This window comes from Cetorhinus maximus, unplaced genomic scaffold, assembly GCF_964194155.1.
Source record: "Cetorhinus maximus unplaced genomic scaffold, sCetMax3.hap1.1 HAP1_SCAFFOLD_225, whole genome shotgun sequence".
Lineage (NCBI taxonomy): Eukaryota > Metazoa > Chordata > Chondrichthyes > Lamniformes > Cetorhinidae > Cetorhinus > Cetorhinus maximus.
The window spans coordinates 222,105-246,455 of NW_027596194.1; the positions used below are offsets into that span (position 1 = coordinate 222,105).

At 50.9% G+C, this 24,351-nt stretch overlaps 1 protein-coding gene across 1 annotated transcript in view; it reads right to left on the reverse strand.

Moving 5' to 3' along the window:
* Positions 1–24,351, reverse strand: part of LOC144673057 (collagen alpha-1(XVIII) chain-like) — a 221,270-nt gene that overhangs the window by 15,036 nt on the left and 181,883 nt on the right. The window contains exons 3-5 of the mRNA XM_078535054.1: positions 20,422–20,963; positions 9,382–9,459; positions 3,363–3,407 (exon numbers count right to left, since the gene is read on the reverse strand). Coding sequence (XP_078391180.1) covers positions 3,363–3,407; positions 9,382–9,459; positions 20,422–20,963 — 665 coding nt within the window. The remainder of the gene's footprint in view (positions 1–3,362; positions 3,408–9,381; positions 9,460–20,421; positions 20,964–24,351) is intronic.

The window sequence follows — 24,351 nt, forward strand, 5'->3', positions numbered from 1 at the left end:
GGTGTGTTCATAACAGGTCCCCTGCCAAGCTGCAAATCCGCTCAACAGATCCATGGCAGGCAGTAAGAGAGGGAGGGACTCGTGGTCCACCATGCTCGATCAGGAATGGCACCCCTCAAGCTATAGCCCGTGGCTTCAGGCTAGCACTTTCCTGTTATAGGAAAAACAAGCGATGGAAAATCTAAGCTTTATCTGCCTCTTGGGTCTCTAGATGTGGGAAGTCTTCTAAGCCTACATCGTTCTAGTGATTGAGTCGATGTCTTACATGGTGGTTCAAATGTAATCAAAGTGATGCCCCAATAGTTTCAGAACTGTAGGGATTGGTTATAGCCTCAGATGGTTGACTCCGAATGAATTCAGATCTTTCTGGGTCTCGGTCCAAACCTCACCATGTTCACCGGGCCAATCATGCAAAGCCCAAAACCTTCATAAATGGAAAGCAAAGCAGAGACATGAATTATACTAACAATGGCTGGAATTTCTCCACCCCCATCCCCCCCACCGCCACCGGCTTCCCCTGCGGCAGGGCGGGTGAGCTACTGAACTCTCCGTTCACATCGGCGGGACTGGAAGATCCCGCCGGAGTGAGGGACTGGAAAATTCCGGCCAATGGAACAGTTGCAGCAACAGCTGGTATTTATATTAACGTCAGGCAGCATCCAAAGGCATTTCACGTAGAGATGGAAAGGAGGGCAGGCATTGGGGGGAGGGAGATTAGATGGAGGTGACCAAAACAGGGAAAAGATGGGGAAGTTTACAGGAGACATTTCATAGGGTAAGACTGAGATGGCTGAAAGCCCTGCAACCAATAAGGCGCAAAGGGAGGGGGGCACGGATGTACAGAAGGATGGAGTTGGAGGAAGAGAGCATTCAGGAGGGGTTATAGGACCAGAGGAGGTTGCAGAGAGAAAGGCCCAAGGAGGAATTAAACATGGATTTGAATTGCAATATGTTGGGGCTTGAGAGCCAGTATAGACCAGCAAGGACGGGGTATTGGGTGAGAGTGACATGGCGGAAGTTGGGTTTTGGACAAGTTGAAGCTTATGTAGGGGTTCAAGATGAAAGGACAAGGAGATTGTTGGAGTAGTTGGTGTCTGAAAGTGAAGAATGCATAGATAAAGGTCTGTGCAGATGTAGGAATAAAGGTAAGCATTGTAGTGCCAATGGATATGAATGGTCTAGGTGGTGAATTGAATATGGGGTTGAAAGTTAAGCAAAGGAGGGACCATCCTGGATGGTCTGATTGAGCCTGATAGTGCAGCCAAGAAAGGGACAGAGACATGAGGTGGCAGTATTTTCGATTGCGGCCAAAGACAGTGGCTCTGGTCATCCAGTTATTGAGCTGTGGGAAGCTGAAGTCTGGAAGGCAATGTGACAGCACAAGGCAGTCAACGTATACAAGGAAGATGTGGAGCTGGGCAGCAACGGCTGCCATTTGAAAGCTGGATCCACATGCACTGGAGGCAGGATATAGAGAAGGAAGAGATTGGGGTCAAGGATAGGTGCTTGAGGTGTGGTGGCTTGGGTGGGTGGGGGAGCGGGTGGGCGGGTGGTTGCAAAGAGAGGTCATTGCTGGAAATAAGATGGTTGCTTGCAGATAGCAAAGAATCCGGACATAATTCCATAGATGGCAGAGGAGAGGTATTGGAGGGTTAAAGTCATGGTCAACTGGTACAAATGATTCAGACAGGTCCAGCAAGATCAGAGGGAGTAAAACACAGTGACGGCACTGAGGATGTCAATTATAACCTCCCATTCTCCACAATCCAATTATCTCTCTTGCCAAAATTAGCTGGCAACAGAGTCTTACGGGAGGTTTAACATCCCACAGGCACCGACCTCCCTCTGTCTGATACGCAGATTAAATGCGACTTACATTGAACGGGATTCAAGTCCCACTCCAAGGACCTGGGCATAAAATCCAGGCTGACAAAATCCAGTACTGAGGGAGGGCCGCCCTGTCGGAGGTGCTGTCTTTCAGACGAGGCATTAAACCCCATCTGCCCTCTCCATCGGACATCAAAGATCCCATGGCACTATTTCGCAGAAGAGCAGGGGTGTTCTCCCTGATGTCCTGGTCAATATTTATCCCTCAAACAACATCACTAAAAGAAATTTCTTGGTCTTTATCACATTAAAGGGAGACGTGGCATAGTCACTGCACTAGCAATCCAGAGGCCCAGGCTAATGCTCTGGGGACAAGGGTTCAAATCCCATTATGGCAGCTGGTGGAATTTAAGTTCAATTAATAAAATTTGGAATCGAGAAACTGGCCTCAGTCATGGTGACCATGAAACTATCATCGATTGTCACAAAAACCCATCTGGTTCACTAATGCCCTTTAGGGAAGGAAATCTGCCATCCTTACCTGGTCTGGCCTACATGTGACTCCAGGTCCACAGCAATGTGGTTGATTCCTAACTGTCCTCAAATGGTGTGGCAAGCCACTCAATTCAAGGGCAATTAAGGATGGGCAACAAATGCTGGCCTTGCCAGCGATGCCGACATCTCATAAAAAGAATAGGCTTTTTAAAAAAGAGATCACTGTGGGATCTTCCTGTGCATACATTAGCTGCTGCTGAGTTTCCTTCATTGCAACAGTGACTACACTTCAAAAATACTCCATGGGCTGTGAAGTGATCTGGGACATCCTAAGGTCTTGAAAGGTACTACATATTATTTGCATGAACTTGTCTTCATTCTTGCCCTCAGAGTATGGCCGCACCGCAAGTCAGAGACCAAAACTGGGAGCCATGGGCTGTCCATCGATTCACATTAGCCGCTTGCAGGGCTCCCTCTGCATCGGTGGAAGTTCCACTGTGCATCTGTACCTCAGAAGAAGGAAATAATTTGAGTATTGCTTAAAAAAAAGGCAATGCCTTGACCAATCAGAGCCAAGCTGCCTAGTTTAAATTTCAAACAATGCTTGGCAGTTAACTGTCAGTCACCGCCAACTGGTGCATTTTCCATGGCAACGCCTCTACCAGAGTCCACTTGCCAACCAATCAGCGCTCTCTTCTCATACAGTATAAATTGTTGTTCCTTTTAGATTAGGCATTCTTGCCAATTGTCCTGATGAGTGCAAGACGAAAAACTTTGACAAAAAAGTCTCTTTTTTCCCAGCAATACTCAAAGTTCTGTACGATCAAACTACTATGGGGAAATAATTAAGAAAGGAGAGGTGGCAGGTGAGCTGGCTGTGATTTAGTTGGAGCCTAGCAGCGATGAAAACGTTTTGCCCGCTGGCAGCACAAACTGAACCCATTCAATCTTAGAGTAAGTGCAGGTAACAAACGAAAAGCAGCAACAACTGACTGGAGTTACCAACACTGGGGTGCAAACTCAGCAACTCTCGTCCTTACCGTTTGTGTTCCTCTTCCATATCCACTCCCATAATCTCCTGAAGCCTGCAGGGCAGAAAGACACAAGTTACCATTCAACTTTGCACTAGATCCGAGCGGTGAGGAATTAAACACTTCCTTAAATTCACAAGGGACCACTGAGAGCTCGACAACTGACCCAAAGTGTTGGGGGTCATGAAGCGGCTCCAGTGACCCAAACAACTAACGCGGCAAATTCATCTGAAAAAGAAAATATCCCAGGGTCGCAGGCTGAACTTGGAAAGACTTAAAGGCTGCCGATTTGCGTTTGGGAATTTATAAAATGAATTAAGAATAAAAAGCACTCAGAGCTGGGCCGCTGTAGCGGGCCTCAACTGGTGCGGTTACGATGACTCACTCGCCTGCGTCGAGCGAGAGCTGAACCTGTTTCAGGCGGGGATGGAAAGAGGGCTTAGGGGCAGGAGCAGGCCATTCAGCCCTTTGAGCTGACCATCGACAAGAGGCAGCTACCGTTGGGGACTATCAGGGTTCGAGTTATCCCCTCGGCTTGTTCTGATTGCCTGCGGGGACGAGTGAGAAAATTCAGACGTTCTCTTTCCTAAATCGGCCTGCGTTTTTTTTTAAACCTGGTTTGTCACACCTCTCACTGGAGGTCACCATGGTTTAGGGTCAGTCCTGCAGTGTACACTGGCATCGCTTTACAAAGGGGGGTGAGGTGAGAGAGTGCAGAGGAACTTACCAGAATGGGTCCAGGGCTGAGGGATTTTAGCTAAAACGTTAGATTGTTTGCCTTCAAGCGAAGGGTAGGTTTGATACAGGTGTACAGGGTTATGACAGGTTTGGTTGAGGTAGACAAAGAAAAGCTACTCCTATTAGCAGATGGTACAAGGATTAGGGATCACAGGGCTACGCGATCCCACAATCAACAGATCAGATATAAGCTCTGCAGTCCTGCCACAACCCAGTCATGAATGGTGGTGGACAATTAAACAACTAACAGGAGGAGGAGGCTCCACAAATATCCCCAGCCCCATCAGCCCAGCACATCAGTGCAAAAGATAAGGCAGAAGCATTTGCAAGCGTCTTCAGCCAGAAGTGCCAAGTGGATGATCCATCTCGGCCTCCTCCGGAGGTCCCCAGCATCACAGATGCCAGTCTTCAGCCAACTCGATTCACCCCACGTGATATCAAGAAGGCACTGGATACTGCAAAGGCTATGGGCCCTGACAATATTCCAGCAATAGTACTGAAGACTTGTGCTCCAGAACTTGCCGCACCCCTAGCCAAGCTGTTCCAGTACAGCTACAACACTGGCATCCACCCAGCTATGTGGAAAATTGCCCAGGTATGTCCTGTATGCAAAAGGCAGCACAAATCCAACCCAGCCAAATACTGCCCCATCAGCCTCCTCTCAATCATCAGCGAAGTGATGGAAGGTGCTATCAAGCAGCATTTACACTGCAATAACCTGCTCACTGACGCTCAGTTTGGGTCCTGCCAGGGCCACTCATTACAGCCTTGGTCCAAACATGGAAAAAAGAGCTGAATTCCAAAGGTGAGGCAAGAGTGACTGCCCTTGACATCAAGGCAGCATTTGACCGAGTGTGGCATCAAGGAGCCCTAGCAAAATGGGAATCAAGGGGAAAAATCCCCACTGGTTGGAATCATGCCTAGCACAAAGGAAGATGGTTATGGCTGTTGGAGGTCAATCATTTCAGTAGCAGGGCATCACAGCAGGAGTTCCTCAGGGTAGTGTCCTAGGCCCAACCATCTTCAGCTGCTTCATCAATGACCCTTGCTCCGTCATAAGTTCAGAAGTGGGAATGTTCGCTGATGATTGCACAATGTTCAGCACCATTCACAACTCCTCAGATACTGAAGCAGTCCATGTCCAAATGCAGCAAGACCTGGCGAATATGGAGGCTTGGGCTGATAAGTGGCAAGTGACATTCACGTCACACAAGTGCCAGGCAATGACCATCTCCAACAAGAGAGAATCTAACCATCTCACTTTGACATTCAATAGCATTACCATCCCTGAATCCTCCCACTACCAACATCCTGGGGGTTACCATTGACCAGAAACTGAACTGGACTAGCCATATAAATACTGTGGCTACAAGAGCAGATCACAGGCTGGGAATTCTGCGGTGAGTAACTCACCTCCTGACTCCCCAAAGCCTGTCCACCATCTACAAGGCACAAGTCAGGAGTGTGATGGATACTCCCCACTTGCCTGGATGACTCAAGAACACTCAAGAAGCTCGACACCATCCAGGACAAAGCAGCCCACTTGATTGGCACCACATCCACAAACATTCACTCCCTCCACCGCCGATGCACAGTAGCAGCAGTGTGTACCATCTACAAGATGCACTGCAGAAACTCACCAAAGCTCCTTTGACAGCACCTTTCAAACCCATGACCTCTATCATCTAGAAAGACAAGGGCAGCAGGCACATGGGAACACCACCACCTGGAAGTTCCCCTCCAAGTCACTCACCATCCTGGCTTGGAAATATATCACCGTTCCTTCACTGTCGCTGGGTCAAAATCCTGGAACTCCCTCCCTAACAGCACTGTGGGTGTACCTACACCACAGGGACTGCAGCGGTTCGAGAAGGCAGCTCACCACCACCTTCTCAAGGGGCAATTAGGGATGGGCAGTAAATGCTGGCCCGGCCAGTGAAAGAATTAAAAAAATGAACATTTTGGGCAAGAGATACAGGGGGATGTGAGGAAGGACATTTTCAGCCAGTGAACGGTGATGTCCTGGAGTATGATACCTGCGAGGATGCTGGAAGCGGGGACAATTTCAAAAGGGAAGTAAATAGGGATTTGAGAGAAATAAACTTGCAGGGCTACGGGATTAGGGGAAGGGTTGGGATTGACTAGATCGCTCTACGATCTGCTGGCATGGGTTCAATGGGCTGAATAGCCTCCTCCTGTGGCCTTAATAACTCTATGACAAGCGTATTATGAAACAGGCCAGATGGCCTAGAGGCTCTTTGCCTGTCACTCACTGTTTATCTGTTTGTTTGCCTCGAGCTTTGGAGAGGCCTCAATTAGAACCACAGGCGACTGGGAGACCGTGCTTCCCCTTGGAACTTCAACTGTGCTCAATTCCTTTTTTTTTATGGGCCTCCAACTGGGACCTTGTAGAGAAGCAGTGAGTTAGATTCCCAGCAGCGCTGGCGGTAACTAGGCTAACTCAACGTTTAAAAAGACTAGGCCTAACGGGACTGAAATTCCCGGCTTCCACAGCAAGAAGCCGGAGCTGTACTCCATTTCCATTTGAGACCGAGAGGGGGGGCGATCATCGGGGAAGTGCAATGGGACGGGAGGCGGGGGGAGGGGAGGTGGGAGAAAATCCAAACTGGTCTTAAAGAAGCATATCCCCTTCAGACAAGCTGCACAGTTAATGGGAATGGTAAGGAATTCTGCTGCTGGGTGTGACCTGTTTGGGAGGGTCAGCACTCTGGCCGTGGGGGGGACTTGGGTAACTTCTGTTAAACTGAAACCCCGAATTGGGTGCATCAAGAAGCTTTGATCAGGGATGGGGGAGGGGGAACGGAGGAGGGGGAAAGGGGGGAATGGAGGAGGGAGCTAGGAGAGGATGTTAAGAGCAAGGCTCAAGACTGCCCGCAAATACTACAATTCCAGCAACTCCCACGGTCGCGTGTGCACAGAACCTGCTCGCCTGTTGTCGTGGAACAGCCCACAGAGCCTGTGTGTCAGCCATGGCCCAAATGGGGGCACTCTCACCCCTGAGTCACAAGGCTCCGGGTTCAAGCCCTACCCCAGGGCCCGAGTGCAAAAGTCAGGGCTGACGCTCCAGTACAGTACTGAGGAAGTGATGCACTGTCTCTCGAATGAGACAATGAAGGGCAGCCCCATCTGCCCGCTCGGCTGGATGCACAAGATTCAGAGGCACGATTTCGAGGAAGAGCAGGGGGAGGTCTCCCTGGTGCCCTGGCCAATATTTATCCCTCAGTCAACATCACAAAACCAGATTACTGTTTGTGGGAGCTTTCTGTTGATTGGCTGCCACGTTTCCTACATTACAACAGTGATTACACTTCACAAAATACTCCATTAGCTGGAAAGCACTTTGAGACATTTGGGGGTCACGAAAGGTGCTACATAAATACAGGCCCTGTTTTCTCAACTTTCAAATGGCCAACGTTCCAGGGGAGGACAAAGAAAACATGTCAAAGTCGCTCAGAAGCTCTCCTTGAAACCTTGTAACATTGACGTTAATGACTGGGAAGGGCTCACTACCAATCGTTCAAAATGGCGGCAACATGTCCATCAAGCTACATCACACTTCCAGTCCCAGCACCTTAATGATGAGACTTAACAGCGACAGAGAAGGAAAGAAATGGAAGCAAATCCTGCCCTCTGAGTCCCACTACCTCGTGAGACGCCCTGTCCCATGTGTCCAAAGACATGTGGGTTGAGATTCGGCCTGTTCAGTCACATGATGACCCATGGTAGAAACCTGCGACCCTGAGTGGACATCATCATCGAAGCAAGGGGCAGCCAACAATGGTGATGCTATAAATGCAAGTCTGTGTTTCTTTATTGAACCACGTCGTAAAACACCATGGATGATGATTGGCAAAGGTGGTGGGATAAATGGATCCCAAGCCAGGTGGATGAAACTAGACATAAATACTTTTCTTAATGACAGGTTCATTTACAGATGCAGCATTACATGTGTCTGCCTCCATTGCAAAGCCAGCATCCCAGCAGTCTCTCTTTATAAGTGCTCTAAGTACTTAGTTAGGCATTGCTCTTCACCTGTGTATGTTAACAATATAATTAACAAACTATTAACATGATGGAGGGAGAAAGGGGTGCGAGATTACTTTTGCATTAATTTACCAAAAGGAGGACAGACTGACAAGCCTGAATGACAGTTATGGGACAGGGGGTGATGGAGGGATGGGTGGTAGGCGCATGGTGAGAAAACTGCTGGGGCCACAAGTCTGCCTTCACCGAGGGTTATTTGGCAATCGGCTACAAAGCTCACCTCCACCGCATGGCCAGGAATCAAAACTCAAACGCAGATGTGGAGCTCAGCAATTCACATTAATCAAATTGCTTACTGCAGCCTTGGGATATCTTTAGAAAGGAACATTCAAAGCCTCTTGAAATCTGTTTATTCTAAGCAGAAAACTCGAGGAAATAATGATTCATCACAGCTTGTGCCAGCTTGATTTTCTTCTCTCCCATCCTCCCTCCCTTCAGTACTCTGGGGACCTGACCCAGTGTCATTACAACACTCTGTATCCAATTCAGAATTTCCAGCAGAAGATAAAACAGCCAGAACATAGGCTAACGTCACCGGCTTCAACATTAACTGCATCATATGACACAACATACAATAGATATATGTGAATATATTATATACATAAATCAAATGCTATGGGCTTTAATACAAAATGCAGATCTTTCATTTTTACCGTGTAAGTGAAGGAAATCTGTATTTTGCATTGTTTTGTAATTACTTCTACACTGAGGCATTCAGAATTGTGCCACCCTTTTATTATTTTGGCTTTATTTTTTATGTTAATGATTGTCTATAACTATGTTACGAATTATAATTACTTGTTTTATCTGTATCACCATCACAATTTGGCACCTGCCATCAGATGGTGTCTGGCATCTGTCTCAGTTAGTCTGCCTGAGACCGTCTTAGTCAGTCTGTCTTCTGTATCAGTCAGTCTGTCTGTCTGTTTGTTGTCTGTATCAGTCAGTCTGTCTGTCTGTCGTCTGTATCAGTCAGTCTGTCTGTCTGTCATCTATATCTGTCAAGCAGTCAGTCCATCTGTATCAGTCAGTATGTCCGTGGTAGTCAGTCAGTCACAGTCAGTTAGTCAGTCAGTCTGTCTATCTAAAACCAGACTGGAGCCTGATGATTCAGTTCAGTGGGAACACTGACATTGTAAGATTCATTAAGCTCTTTAAGGAAGGCGACAACGCAAACCAATCGGGTTTCTTACACCCGATAGTTGAAGGCGATGGTTTCACTTACCTCCCCATCATCATCCTCCTCACAGTAAATCCTGGCTGCCAAAGGGCTTCCTTTTATCTTCAGATCCGAGATAAAGCCCTGGAATGAAAAGGAAACCGCTTGACATTAGGCCGTGGTTGTGACGTGTGGCAACCTGGACTCGACTCCTCCTTTCGCTCTAAGTGCTACAGGACTCAAGTCAGGGTTCTCTGTTCCCCCAATGCTGTGCAGCAGTGCCAGGCTGTACAGATCCCATTCCCAACGCCACCAAACCCCATTGCCCAATAACACGCAGCTCCATCAGACTGTGCAACCCTGCACCCTCAACACCACAATACAGCCATTTCAGACACACAATAAAGTACACTGCAAAGTGCACAGTTCCCGAAGGATCCCATTCTCCAAACTATCCCTCCATAGATGACAATGTGCACAGAGTGCCCGCCTGCTCTTCATATCTCAATGGCGAGTGTTTGAACTGACTGCACCAGAACTACAGCTTGAAACCGCTGAAAGCCTCACACATGAATGCATCTGAAAGAGAACGAGAGGGTCATGTCTGAAACCTAGTGTCAGCGATGGCTCAGTTGGTAGCACTCCCACGCCTGAATCAGAAGATCCCTGATTCAGTTCCCACTCTAGAGCTTAAGCACAAAATCCAGGCTGACACTCTGGTGAGGGAGTGCCGCACTGTCGGAGGTGCCGTCCACCTGATGAGGTGTTGAACCGAGGGCCCATCACCCTGCTCGGTTGGATGTCAACCATCCCATGGGATTATTTCGAAGAATAGTTCTTCACAGTGTCCTGGCCAATGTTTATTCCTCAACCAACATCACAAAAACAGATTCTCTGGTCATTATCCACATTGCTGTCTGTGGGAGCTTGCTGTGTGCAAATTGGCTGCCGCGTTTCCTACATTACAACAGTGACCACACTTCAAACAGTACCTCATTAGCTGTAAAGCGCTTTGAGACAACTGGTGATTGAGAAAAGCGCTATATAAATGCAAGTCTATTTTTCAACTGGTCTAGAATCTTTCTAAAGGGCTTCCAAAAGTCACAAACGAAAATGCTTAGGCTGGAGGGAGTACAGTGCAGACATGATGGGCCAAATGGCCATCTTCTGTGCTGTAACAATTTGTGATTCAGTGATACATGGGGGCCTCCCTGCCACTTCTTTGCTGCAGGCAGTGATAATCACTTCACTCAATGTTGTGTCTGTGGACAGACGGGGATTGTGCCAGGCGCTAACATTACAACTGCCCATTCACCACAGCGTCGTGAATCCATGACTGTTGCAGCGCCGCAACCTATCATGTTGTCCCGACTCCTACGCAATACTTGGACAGGATGACCCATTACCGAAGGAGGTCAAAGTCTGAAATGAATGCTCCCTCTCTCTCTCTCTCGCTCTCTCTTTCCTGTCACCTACAGAGAACTGTAGTTGAATCTCCAGAAATATTCACTTTCTTTCAATTATTTTCAAAGAATAGGATGGAATTCGCCTGCTGCAGAATAGCTGTGTTAGATGTGGGTTCATAAAATGAGCCAGCGTGTGGCGGAGGGGAAGAAATGAGTGGTTACGATGTGAAGGAGGGAGCCAACCATCATGGCATGAAGGCCGGGTTGTGGGGGGGTGGGGAGGGGGAATGGGGGGAGGGAGAGGGGTGACTTGGTCAGTGGGGGGGGTGAGAGAGGGTTGGGAACTTTGGAGAGGAGATTGCACTTGGCTTTGACCAATAGACAGTATAACTAACGTCTATCAAGCTTAGATTGCTTGCTGTGGTATAGATAACACCCGGCCTCTCATTGCCGGAATAGGTCTACCGTGTCTCAAGTGTCCTTAAACAAGTCAGCTTCTCCAGCAGGTCACCGCTGTGGCTGGGTTTGTAATCTTAAACGGACTTACTGCAGTTTGTGTCGAGTTGTGCCTGCTGAAAAACTGCTGAAAAACAGGGGCGGGGAGAAACAAAATGGAAAGCAAGCCCACTGAAGGGTTAAAAGGCAAACAATCTCACTGACTGGCTGAGGGCAGGTGATGTCATGGTCTCGTGGATATTGTGCGCGGTTGGGGTGTCTAAAGATAAAGGAATTATGGAGGCAATGGACAAAACAAGGGTAAATAACAAAGAATGGACACTTTCAACACATGGTCCTGCCTCTCTCAGCTCACCGGAAACCCTCATTCACGCCCTCATCACCTCTCGACTTGACTATTCCAATGCTCTCCTGGCTGCTCTCCCACATTCCTCCTCAAGTTCGAGGTCACCCAAAACTCAGCTGCCCGTGTCCCAGCTCGTAGCAAGTCCCGTTGCCCTGTCACCCCCTGTGCTCGCTGACCCACGTTGGCTCCCGGTCAAACAACGTCTTGATTTTGAAATTCTCATCCTTGTCTTCAAATCCCACCATGGCCCCGCCCCGCCTTATCCCTGGAATCTCCTTCAACCCCATAACCCTCGGATCTGTGCTCTTCTAACTCCGGCCTCTTGCGCCCTCTCAATTATAATCGCCCCCACCTCTTGGGTGGCTGTGCCTTCAGTTCCCGAGGCCCCGAGCTCTGGAATTCCCTCCCTACACCTCTCTACCTCACTTTCCTCCTGTAAGACACTCCTCAAAACCTTCCTGTTTGACCAGGGCTTTGACCAGCTAACCTTATGTGGCACGATGTCATATTGATGGTCGTCCAGTCAAACTGGTCTATGGGCTTCTCACGGTGGTCAGGTCTTTAGAAGGGATCATGGTGCAGCTTCTCTAAACCCCAGGCAGAAACAGTCACGCAAATGTGCAGGGCAACTGGAACTGCCAAGAGACCTCACACTGGACACTGGCGCTCAGACGCTGAGCAACTCCAGTGAGCTTGCCAAAACCGTCTCCGGTCACGGTTAGGTCTCACATTCTCAAAGCTGATTGGCCGCACAGAACTTGAACCTCGCTGAAAAGAGAGAGACACGTTGCCGAAGTTTTTCATCCCACACTCACCAGGGCAAATGCAGGAATACCAAATCTGCCGAAATCCTGAATTTGGTCCTTCCGCCTCTCTCTCTCAGCTCGGCCGACGTGTCCCTCCTGGCAGCAATATCAAGCTCTGAACCACCAACATACCTTCACAACTCCCTACGCCACACGGACTGCAGAGGTTCAAGATGGCGGCGGCTCTGCCCCGCCTCCTCAAAGGCAATTAGGGACGGGCAATAAAAATGCCGACTCAGCCAGTGACGCCCCCCCACCCCATCCCGCGAAAGAATATTTACAAAGACAGAGGTACAACAAGGACCAAATTCGAGATAGCAACACTATAAACTCTAGCGAGCGTCTGAAATTTGGTATTCTTGCACTTGTCCTGATGAGTGCAAGGTGAAAAGCTCCAACAACACGTCTCGCTTTTCTGAAAGATGAAAGTTATAATTCTTGAAACAGGTACCCAATGGCTCCAACCACACAGGCACTGGCTGTCGAACCTTTCATGTAAACTAGGCGTTGACCAGTTTGTGGGAGCAGAGGACAATGCTGCACCTGGAGAAGAAAAACGCTGGGAATTTACAGCCGCTTGTTCAGCGAACGAAGGGGGAAGCGTGCTTCAACCAACAACACCAACAACTTACACTTAAATGGCGCCTTTCATGTTGTGAAACACCTGCAGGCGCTCCACAGGAGCATCGGCAGATGTAGGTTATCATCAAGCTATATGAAGTGAGACCAAAAGCTTGATCAAAGGATTAGGCTCTAAGGGGTATTTTGCAGAGAGGTGTGAAAGAAATCGGTGGGGTGGGGTGGGGTGGGGGTGCAAGAGGCCAGATTTGGAGGAGCCCAGAGGTCTGGGAGGGCTCTGGAGCTGGAGGAGATTACAGAGATAGGCAGGGCTGAGGGGGTTTGAAAACAAGGGGGAGAATTTTAAATCTGAGGCATTGTCGGACCAGGAGCAGGTGTAGCTTGGTGCGAGCGTCCAAAATGAATGTGGATGACACTATTCTTGCCTGCTCTCCTTTATGGCCCTAACCGTATTGGCTTCGCACAACCCTGGCGACCGGAAGTGGCTGCTCTCTCCCTGGAGGTGGAACAGGGTTCACAGCTCCGTGTGCCCCCGTTGCAGGGGAGTCTCACACAGCGTGTAAGAGGCGTGTGATTTTCTTACCTCCGTGTCACATCCACGTGACCAGCCACCGGCTTGTCCCACACGCAGGACCCCTCCAAAAACAGAACTGCTGGGTCTTTAACCAGGGCCCTGCACAGCGGGGCACATCAGTGAGGTTTTTAACCCATTGGGCATGTGCTGCCGTAGTAGGCAGGTGCCAGCGCCACGTGAAAACAGGACCTGAGGAAACTTAGGAACGTACAGAATCTAGGGCATAAAAGGAGGCCATTTAGCCCATCATGTCTGTACTGGCCGAAACAGAGTTATCCAGTCTAATTCCATTTTCCAGGGTCTGCGGCCCTGTAGGTTATGGCAGCTCAACTGCATATTCAGGTGGGTTTTGGGTTTTGTTTTAAAGAGGTGAGGGTTTCTGCCTCTTTTCAGGCAGAGAGTTCCAGGTCCCCACTGCGCACCCCTCCACACACCCCACCACGCACCCCACTGCGCACCCCTCCACACACCCCACTGCGCACCCCTCCACACACCCCACTGCACACCCCTCCGCACACCCCACTGCACACCCCTCCGCACACCCCTCCACACACCCCACTGCGCACCCCTCCACACACCCCACTGCACACCCCTCCGCACACCCCTCCACACACCCCACTGCGCACCCCTCCACACACCCCACTGCACACCCCTCCGCACACCCCTCCGCACACCCCTCCACACACCCCACTGCACACCCCTCCGCACACCCCTCCACACACCCCACTGCGCACCCCTCCACACACCCCACTGCACACCCCTCCGCACACCCCACTGCACACCCCTCCGCACACCCCTCCACACACCCCACTGCGCACCCCTCCACACACCCCACCACGCACCCCTCCCCCAACGCACACCCCACTGCACACCCCTCCTCCACTGCGCACCCCTCCCCCTCCGCACACCCCAACGCACACCCCACTGCGCACCCCTCCCCCACCACGCACCCCTCCCCCTCCGCACACCCCACTGCGCACCCCTCCCCCACCACGCACCCCTCCCCCTCCGCACACCCCTCCGCACACCCCTCCGCACACCCCACTGCGCACCCCTCCCCCACCGCACACCCCTCCACACACCCCACTGCACACCCCTCCCCCACCGCACACCCCTCCACACACCCCACTGCGCACCCCTCCCCCACTGCACACCCCTCCACACACCCCACTGCGCACCCCTCCCCCACCGCACACCCCTCCACACACCCCACTGCACACCCCTCCCCCACCGCACACCCCTCCCCCACTGTGCACCCCTCCCCCACCGCACACCCCTCCACACACCCCACTGCGCACCCCTCCCCCACCGCACACCCCTCCACACACCCCACTGCACACCCCTCCCCCACCGCACACCCCTCCCCCACTGCGCACCCCTCCCCCACCGCACACCCCTCCACACACCCCACTGCACACCCCTCCCCCACCGCACACCCCTCCCCCACTGTGCACCCCTCCCCCACCGCACACCCCTCCCCCACCGCACACCCCTCCCCCACTGTGCACCCCTCCCCCACCGCACACCCCTCCACACACCCCACTGCGCACCCCTCCCCCACCGCACACCCCTCCACACACCCCACTGCGCACCCCTCCCCCACCGCACACCCCTCCACACACCCCACTGCGCACCCCTCCCCCACCGCACACCCCTCCACACACCCCACTGCGCACCCCTCCCCCACCGCACACCCCTCCACACACCCCACTGCGCACCCCTCCCCCACCGCACACCCCTCCACACACCCCACTGCACACCCCTCCCCCACCGCACACCCCTCCACACACCCCACTGCACACCCCTCCCCCACTGCACACCCCTCCCCCACTGCACACCCCTCCCCCACTGCACACCCCTCCCCCACTGCGCACCCCTCCCCCACTGCACACCCCTCCCCCACTGCGCACCCCTCCCCCACTGCACACCCCTCCACACACCCCACTGCACACCCCTCCGCACACCCCTCCACACACCCCACTGCACACCCCTCCGCACACCCCTCCACACACCCCACTGCACACCCCTCCGCACACCCCTCCACACACCCCACTGCGCACCCCTCCACACACCCCACTGCGCACCCCTCCCCCACTGCACACCCCTCCCCCACTGCACACCCCTCCCCCACTGCACACCCCTCCCCCACTGCGCACCCCTCCACACACCCCACTGCGCACCCCTCCACACACCCCACTGCACACCCCTCCCCCACTGCACACCCCTCCCCCACTGCACACCCCTCCACACACCCCACTGCACACCCCTCCGCACACCCCTCCACACACCCCACTGCACACCCCTCCCCCACCGCACACCCCTCCCCCACTGCACACCCCTCCCCCACTGTGCACCCCTCCCCCACCGCACACCCCTCCCCCACTGCACACCCCTCCCCCACTGTGCATCCCTCCCCCACTGCACACCCCTCCACACACCCCACTGCGCACCCCTCCACACACCCCACTGCGCACCCCTCCCCCACTGCACACCCCTCCACACACCCCACCGCACACCCCTCCACACACCCCACTGCACACCCCTCCACACACCCCACTGCACACCCCTCCCCCACTGCGCACCCCTCCACACACCCCACCGCACACCCCTCCACACACCCCACTGCACACCCCTCCCCCACTGCGCACCCCTCCACACACCCCACTGCACACCCCTCCCCCACTGCACACCCCTCCCCCACTGCACACCCCTCCCCCACTGCACACCCCTCCCCCACTGCGCACCCCTCCCCCACTGCACACCCCTCCCCCACTGCACACCCCTCCCCCACTGCACACCCCTCCCCCACTGCACACCCCTCCCCCACTGCACACCCCTCCACACACCCCACTGCGCACCCCTCCCCCACCGCACACCCCTCCCCCACTGCGCACCCCTCCACACACCCCACTGCGCACCCCTCCCCCACCGCACACCCCTCCCCCACTGTGCACCCCTCCGCGCATGGAAACAAATTCCCCTCAACATTGCTCTCATCCTTTGGTCGATTACTTTAGACTGGATTTTCGTGTGGGCTTCAGGATCCTGACATCAGAGCCAAATGCGAGGGTGGGGGTAGGGGGTGGTGGTCCCGAGCCAGCAGTGACACAATCTTCCCAGAGGCAGCCTCCTCACTACCGACACAGAGGGGCTGCACGGAAGGCTCCCGGGGCCGGTGGGGCTATCGGGATGGAGGGGGGAACCGCTCCATGCGGGCCTGAATCGCGAAATTGAGCCTCCGGCTCCCCTTGGGCTACTGCAGGGAAGTTGCCTGCCAACAATCTCTGCATACAGCGGGATGGGGGAATTGCTCACTGGTGGCAAACCCCTGGTGCAGCTGCAAAGTCACCTCCGATTGGGTACTTAAACACCCAAATTGGCTTCCCGCCTCCATGAAGCAGGCAGCCAATACCTTTATAAGCCCACCCCTGGGAGACGGGACTGTGTCGGGGTGACGTCCCAATGTGGCTTCCCTCTATTTCCCTCGCCTCCCCCCACTGTCTCACTCTGCCAGTCGTTGGCAATTGATGTGATTTTAATTATTAGCTACACATGAATAGAATCTTGGTTTTATTAATGGGGGCATAGAGTACAAGAGCAAGGAGACTATGCTGAACTTGTATCGGGCACTAGTTAGTATTGTGTACAGTTCTGGGCGTCACATTATAGGAAGGATGTGAGGCCATTGGAGAGAGTGCAGCAGAGGTTTACAGAAATGGTTCCAGGGATGAGACACTTCCGTTATGAAGATAGATTGGAGAGGTAGGGGCTGTTGTCCTTGGAGAGAAGAGTCTGAAAGGCATTTGGTAGAGGTGTAACAATGTAAAGGTTACACTGATCCGCACACCATTCAGAGCTCGTCTTCATAAACCACCGAGATGATGCCGCCATTAGGCGCGTGCACTGTGATTTACTGAATAATCACATCTGGCTTTCCAACTAGTCCCACGTTGCTAATGGCGAATGCATTGGACAACACAAAGCTAAACAGGTTAAGGGGCCATCTTCTCTCCATCCATCCTATTTTCAACACAAGGATTGCACAGGTTAAGCCATCACCTCCTCCCTGTCCACACATTTCTCTCCCTTTTCACTCGCTTTCTTGTATTACCTTGCAAGGCGGCTGCAATAACAGCCCCCACACATACCATGCGTTAACTACCTTGTTTTCACCGAGCTCAGGATCAAATGGAGAGAATTATGCATCCTCTTGTTCACGTCAATCAGCCTGCACTGTACCAGGTACCTTGTGTGAGAGAAGAGCGAGCATTGGCGATGGCTGCTTTGCAGCACTCTGGCCTCTGAGTCAGAAGGTTGTGGGTTCAAGTCCCACTCCAGAGTACTTGAAGACAAAATGCAGGCTTGTACTTCAGTGGCAGTACTGAGGGGCTGCTGCACTGTCTGCGATACTGTCTTTCTGATTAGACTGAGGCTCTTTCTGCCTTCTCAGCTGGACATATTCGCACGAGCTGAAGGATGGCAAGGCCAAATGTTACCCCTCAATCGTCGTCACTGAAAACAGCTCAGCTTGCAATGATCACCTTGCTGTTTGTGGGATCTTTCTCTCTTTCGAAATTGGTGCACATCCCAGAAGAGAGGAATGATCAGGGTTTCTCTCTCCAGCTAGATATCCAAAAAAATGTTCTAGTCCTTTGTTATAGCGGGAACACTGTTCCTATGGGAATGAGGCAGAGCCGTTCCCATCAGTACTAAATTACTCCCTTCCGTAATGAAGGCCCAATTTAGCTATGACCCCAATTACATACCAGAGAGACAGCTTACACAGTGAAAACCAAGTAGCAATGCAATGAAACATGATAAAATGTGGCCACATCTCAGGCTGATCATTGAAGGGTGAGGATCTTCTAAGCAGCTGCTAACCCACAGCAATTCCAATGGAAAGGGAGTTTTATTACATAATAATTGAGGGTCTTTTCTCCAGGAAAGAAAAGATGACCCTTTAAAGAGTTATTCTTTTTTCTTATTTGTTCTTTCTTGGGATGTGGGCGTCACTTTAAAGCCAGCATCTGTCGCCCATCCCTAATTGCCCTTGAACTGAGTGGCTTGCTAGGCCATTTCAGAGGGGCAGCTAAGAGTCAACCACATGGCTGTGGGGTCTGGAGTCACGTGTAGACCAGACCGGGTAAGGACGGCAGATTTCCTTCCCTAAAGGGACATTAGTGAACCAGATGGGTTTTTATGACAATCGATGATAGTTTCATGGTCACCGTTACTGAGACAAGCTTTTTTTTTTATATACTGCAGATTTATTGACTGAATATAAATTTCACCAGCAGCTGGGTGGGATTTGAACCCATGTCCCCAAAGCCTTAGCCTGGGTCCCCTGAATTAATAATCCATTGGCATTACCACTACGGCACCATCTCCCCCTATTATTATCAGTGTCAATAGGTTAGACATGGAGAGGATGTTTCCCCTTGTGCTAAAATCCAAAACTAAAAGCCACATATGTAAAATAAATCTAATAAAGAATTCAGGAGAAACAGTTTTGCCCAGAGAGTGGTTAGAAAGTGGACTCAGTACATCGGGGAGTGGCTGAGGTGGATAGGATACACACATTTAGAATCATAGAAAGTTTATGGCACAGTAAGAGGCCACTTGGCCCATCGTGTCTGTGCCAGCCAAAAAACGAGCCTAATCCCACTTTCCAGAATTTGCTCTGTAGCTCTGGAGGTTATAGCATATCCAGACACCATTTAAATGGGTTGAGGGTTTCTGCCTCTACTACCCTTTCAGGCAGTGAGTTCCAGACCCCTACATCCCTCTGGATGAAAATATTTTTCCTCATCTCCCCTCTAATGCTTCTACCAATCGCTTTAAATCTATGTCCCCTGGTCACTGACCTCTCTGCTGAAGTAAATGGGCCCTTTCCGTCCACTCAATCCGGGCCCCTCTCAATTTTGTACATCTCAACCAAATCTTCCCTCAGCCTCCGCTGTTCCAAGGGGAACAACCCCAGCCTAGCCAATCTTTCCTCATGGCTGCAATTTTCCAGTCCTGGGTGGCAACATCCTCGTAATTCTCCTCTGTACCCCCTCTAAGTGCAATTGAAGGGGAAGCTAGTTAAGCGCACGGGGGATTCTCCACATACAAAGGGGAGTAGAAATCTGGAACTCACTCTTCCAAAGAGCCTGAGTTGAGGCTGGGGGACCAACTGAAAATTTCAAAACGGAGGTTAATCGGTTTTTGTTGGGTAAGGGGGTGAAGGGTTATGGAACCAAGGCGGGTAGATGCGGTTAAGATGGTGGTTTGCTGTGAGCTGACTGAATGGCGGAGCAAGCTCAAGAGGCTCCACTTCCCTTGTTGCTATCGAGTGTCGTGAGAAGGGCGCTGTGTGCCACTGGCACAGAGTAAGTTCAAGCGCCCAATGTAAGGAGTTAACACAGACTCAATCTGGTTCCAGTCGGGCATGAGCTAACAGGAAAAGGAACCCCCCCTTGGGCTCAGTTCAACATTAGAAGATACGAAAATCAAACACGCAGTGCAACGCTCTGCTCTAGTTCCTGAGAATTGATAAGAGAAATGAGGTCGAGTGGGAGGCAGCAACTTGGGTGAAGCACAAAGACCAGCGCAAACAAGATGGGCTGAAAGGCCAGTTTCTGTGCTGCAAACCCAACCTCACTCTATATTTTAAAAAAATCTATTCTTTCGTGGGGTGTGGGCGTCGCTGGCACGGTCAGCATTTGTTGCCCGTCCCTAATTGCCCGTGAACCGAGCGGTTGCCTTGCCACTTCAGAGGGCAGTCAAGAGTCAACCACATTGCTGTGGGCCTGGAGTCACGTGTAGGCCAGACCGGGTAAGGACAGCAGATTTCCTTCCCTAAAGGGCATTAATGAGCCAGATTGGGTTTTCCTTACAATCGACGATAGTTCCGCGATCACCGTGTACGAGTATTCTTTCACAGCAGGAGGCACTTACCAAAAAATTTTCAGGGTCGGCACCGCCCGCCAAGGCAACAAAGACCCCGGAGGCTTTATCGATCTCCATCTCGTCTGGGGACCTTTCAAAGTCGACGGTCCCTTGTAGCTCGCAGTCCAGGTAGAGGCTCACCGCCTCACCCATGACACTGATGGCGATCTTGGACCATTTGTTGGTCAGCTGCTTCACCCTGAAGCTCGCAGCCTCGTTCGACTCATGAGAGCCAGGCTCTGTGTAGTAGAAAATAACGTCTTGCGTTGCTTCCCTGACCTCGGAGAGCTTAACCCCAATGTAGATGATTGACTGGCTGGCGTCGGTGATAGCGAAGAGCACGCCGCTCTTGGGGGACGTTGGCTTGATTGTGAAGAGCAGCGAGAAGTCCCGGAAGAATGGACTTTGGAAATGGTCTCTGGCCAGCCGTCCAGTGTTGACATTCGGGCCAAACTTATACACTTGATTTTGGTCAGGGCCATACTCCACGGCAACCTGTTCTGGAGCAGGGTCCCCCAGCAACTGTAGCAGAGTCACGGAATGGTCATTATCTAAAGAGGAGGGAATATAAAAAAAGAAACAAGACTTAATCAATCTGGAAAATCAAACTATCAAGGACTTCCAAGACGGAGAATTATGCTTTACAGTCTTTTGATCATGGACCCCTCCTCTGCTGACTCATGTTGGTTTCGTGGACGCTTGGCATCTCATCCTTCATGCATGAACTTAACTGTAAACGTCAGCAGTCAATGATTATTGACCAGGGAGGGCATTACAACTGAGTCCAATCCTCTACATATGCACACAACAATGCACTTTCCTTTGCGATGTCCCAGGGTAGTGATAAACAGCTGAAACCCTAGCCAACATCCCTCCCTCCATCCCATCTCAACACTCGAGCCACCGAGCCTCCCAATCTGACCCCAGCTAATCAGCGATGGAATCTGGCACCATTCGGATGTGTCTGGTTCAATACTAATTCAATACTACGCCACAGAGCCTTGGCCAACGCACAATAGTGCGACACAACAAAAAACAGATTCAATTCCAAACTCATGTTCTTGACACTCCTCAGCCTGTTCTGGATTTCACCTCCTCTATATTTACTTCTCTCTCTCTCTCTCTCGACACTCTCATTTTTCTTCCACCTCCCTTCATGCCCTTTTCAAACTCATCCCGTCCCAGAGGCCCATCTCCTGCTCCCAAACCTCCATTTCCAATAACCTCATGACCATCCTCTTCCCTTCCTGGCCTCCATTAAAAATGATTCCCCCCCTCCTCAGGAACTGTCCACCTCCCATTCAAAGCTGCCATTGTCAACCCCATTGAACAAAGAAAACAAATTCTTGGCCGCTCTATCCTTGCAAACTTTTATTCCCCACCGCTTCCTTTCTTTTCTGAGGTCCTGCAAGATGCTGTCGCCTCTCAAATTGTTGCCCGCCTTTCCCTGTTTGTATCTCTCCAATCCATCGCCACAGCACTGAGAGAGCTCCAACCAAAGTCACCAATGGCATCCTCCATAACTGTCACCATGGTGCACTGTCTCTCCTTGACCTTCCTGCCACCTTTGACACAATGTCCACCTCGAACGCCTCTCCTCCAGCATCCAGCCCAGTGGAACTAGCTCACTTGGTGCCACTCTTACCTACCAAACCGTAGCCAAGACATCTCCAGCAAATGGTTCCCTTCCTCCTGCCAACCTCCTCCCCCACCCGCCCCCACGCACTGATGCTAGAAGCTTGTGCTGTGGACTCCGCCACGCTATGAGATTTGGATTGAGTCTGCGCGTAATGACTACTCCAGCCATCAGAGAAAGCAAATGTTCCTTCCAACTACACGGACTGGATTCAAGCCCCACCACCACAGACAAAAAGGCCCGCGGGATCACCCCTGTATCAATTAGATCCATCCCATTCCCTGCCTCAAGGTAACGCGAGCTGTGAAATCTACACGCTGGGTTAAAATTCAAACTAGCCACCTTTGTGGGAGCCACTCGTGGCGCTGTGCAGTTGAGAAGTAAAAAGAAAGAACTTGCATTTATATACCTTTCGGGGCATCCCAAAGCACTTTACGGTAAATCAGGTCCTGGTAGTTAATAGACCCAGGGACAGAAGACCAATCATCTTAGAATCTCACTGGGCTGGGCAGCAATGAATGGATCACATAAGGTCCTAATGCCCATGACAGCCAATCCCCAAATGGTTCTTTATTGTCACTTGCATGCCCTAGTACCTCCAACAGTGTCTAGTTTGACAATGAGCAGCTTAATCTTTGGCCAAACATTTTCAATGAATTAGCCCATCCAAAAACAGAAGGTGCATTAATCATGAATGTGAGCAGATTTAATTAGATTTTTGTTTTTATGCTGTGCTTTCACAGAGCCCTGACTGTTGTTCTGCCATTAACACATTCTTCTATCTTACCTTTATGCCACTTTCGACACCTCCTTTAGTCTTTAACACTACCATTAACACTCCCTTTGTCCTGTGTCCATGACATCTTTGTCAATCTCTCCTGAGCTCCCATCTATCCTTGACCTTCTATTTAGCTCCACTCCCTCTTAAATAGTATAAATTCTATCACATCTACTTCTCTTTAGCTCAGAAGCAGAGTCATACGGACTCAAAACATTAACTCTGTTTCTGTTTCCATAGATGCTGTGAGATCTGCTGAGTTTTTCTAGCATTTTCTGTTTTCATTTAATTAGAGCAAACCTTGTTTCCTCGCTCCCTCTGGTTAAACATCACAAGGTCATTAAGATGAGAAAGGCCATTATGATATCCAATTGTTTCTTAAATGACACTTCTGTCCTCACTAGTCTATTTGGAAACCCACTTAAACAGTGAACTCACACAAACACATACTAAATTACATATGCGTGCACACACACACACACACACACAAGCACACGTGCGCACACACACACACGCATGCGTACACGCACACGGCATGTGAATGCACTCCCTTGCACCTTGGCAAATATTCCTCTAACCATTTAGGATGTGCATCTTTTTGTGAAATTTTCACACGCTGTGTGTAATTTCACTCCCGCCACCTTCTCTCCCAGTCACCACTCCTCCACAATCCCAGGATGAGGTCATTAATCATGTTCAGCAGGAGGATCGAGGAAGGATGAGGATTAGAGAAAACACGCAAATTGGGATAATTGACAATCTCAGTGTCTTAAGTTTTAAAAGGAGTAAATTTAAGATCCAATTCTTGGCTTAAGGAATCTGGACACTTTGAAGAAGGGAATCTGTGTGTACTCATGTCAACAAATACATAAAAAACACAAGAGAACTGAACTTGTAACAATAATCCCTTCATTAGCAACAACTGAGCAACTGTGTTATGTTTTAGGAGTCTCAGTCACTTGAGGTCCAATTTCAATGACATGAGGTCCAATGCAAGATGTTTGCCAAAAGCAATGTGCATGTCATTAACTCTTCACTGCCAGGATGAGATTCCACAGGCATCTTCACTGCTTCAGATACCGCACAGCCAACACAGGCTCAAGTGCCGCTAAATATTGCTAAAAATGTTCCATGTTCAGTGACAAACCTAATTACCCACTGAGTTCTTTCACACACTTAAGCACGGAAGAGAATTAGTCAAGGACCAAATCAGCCTCCCGAAACAGACCTGGGTTAATGCCACTTCCCGGCTTTGTGTTCAAGGAAGTATCGGCATCGAATTCCGATTCAGGAGTCGGTGGGGGGGTGGGGGGAGGAATCGAGAAGGAGAATAAGAACCATTGATGGATAAAGACGTGTGGATCTGTCCATTCATACAATGGGGGGAGGGGAGGGCAGGGAAATGGAGATGCGGTCCTCCCAAAGTGCATGGCCACCCCTCATCCCGGATTACATAACTGCTCGATCACGATGGTAATTATTTACTTCAGCAACAAAGGCCATCTGTTTGCAGTATAGTGTGGAG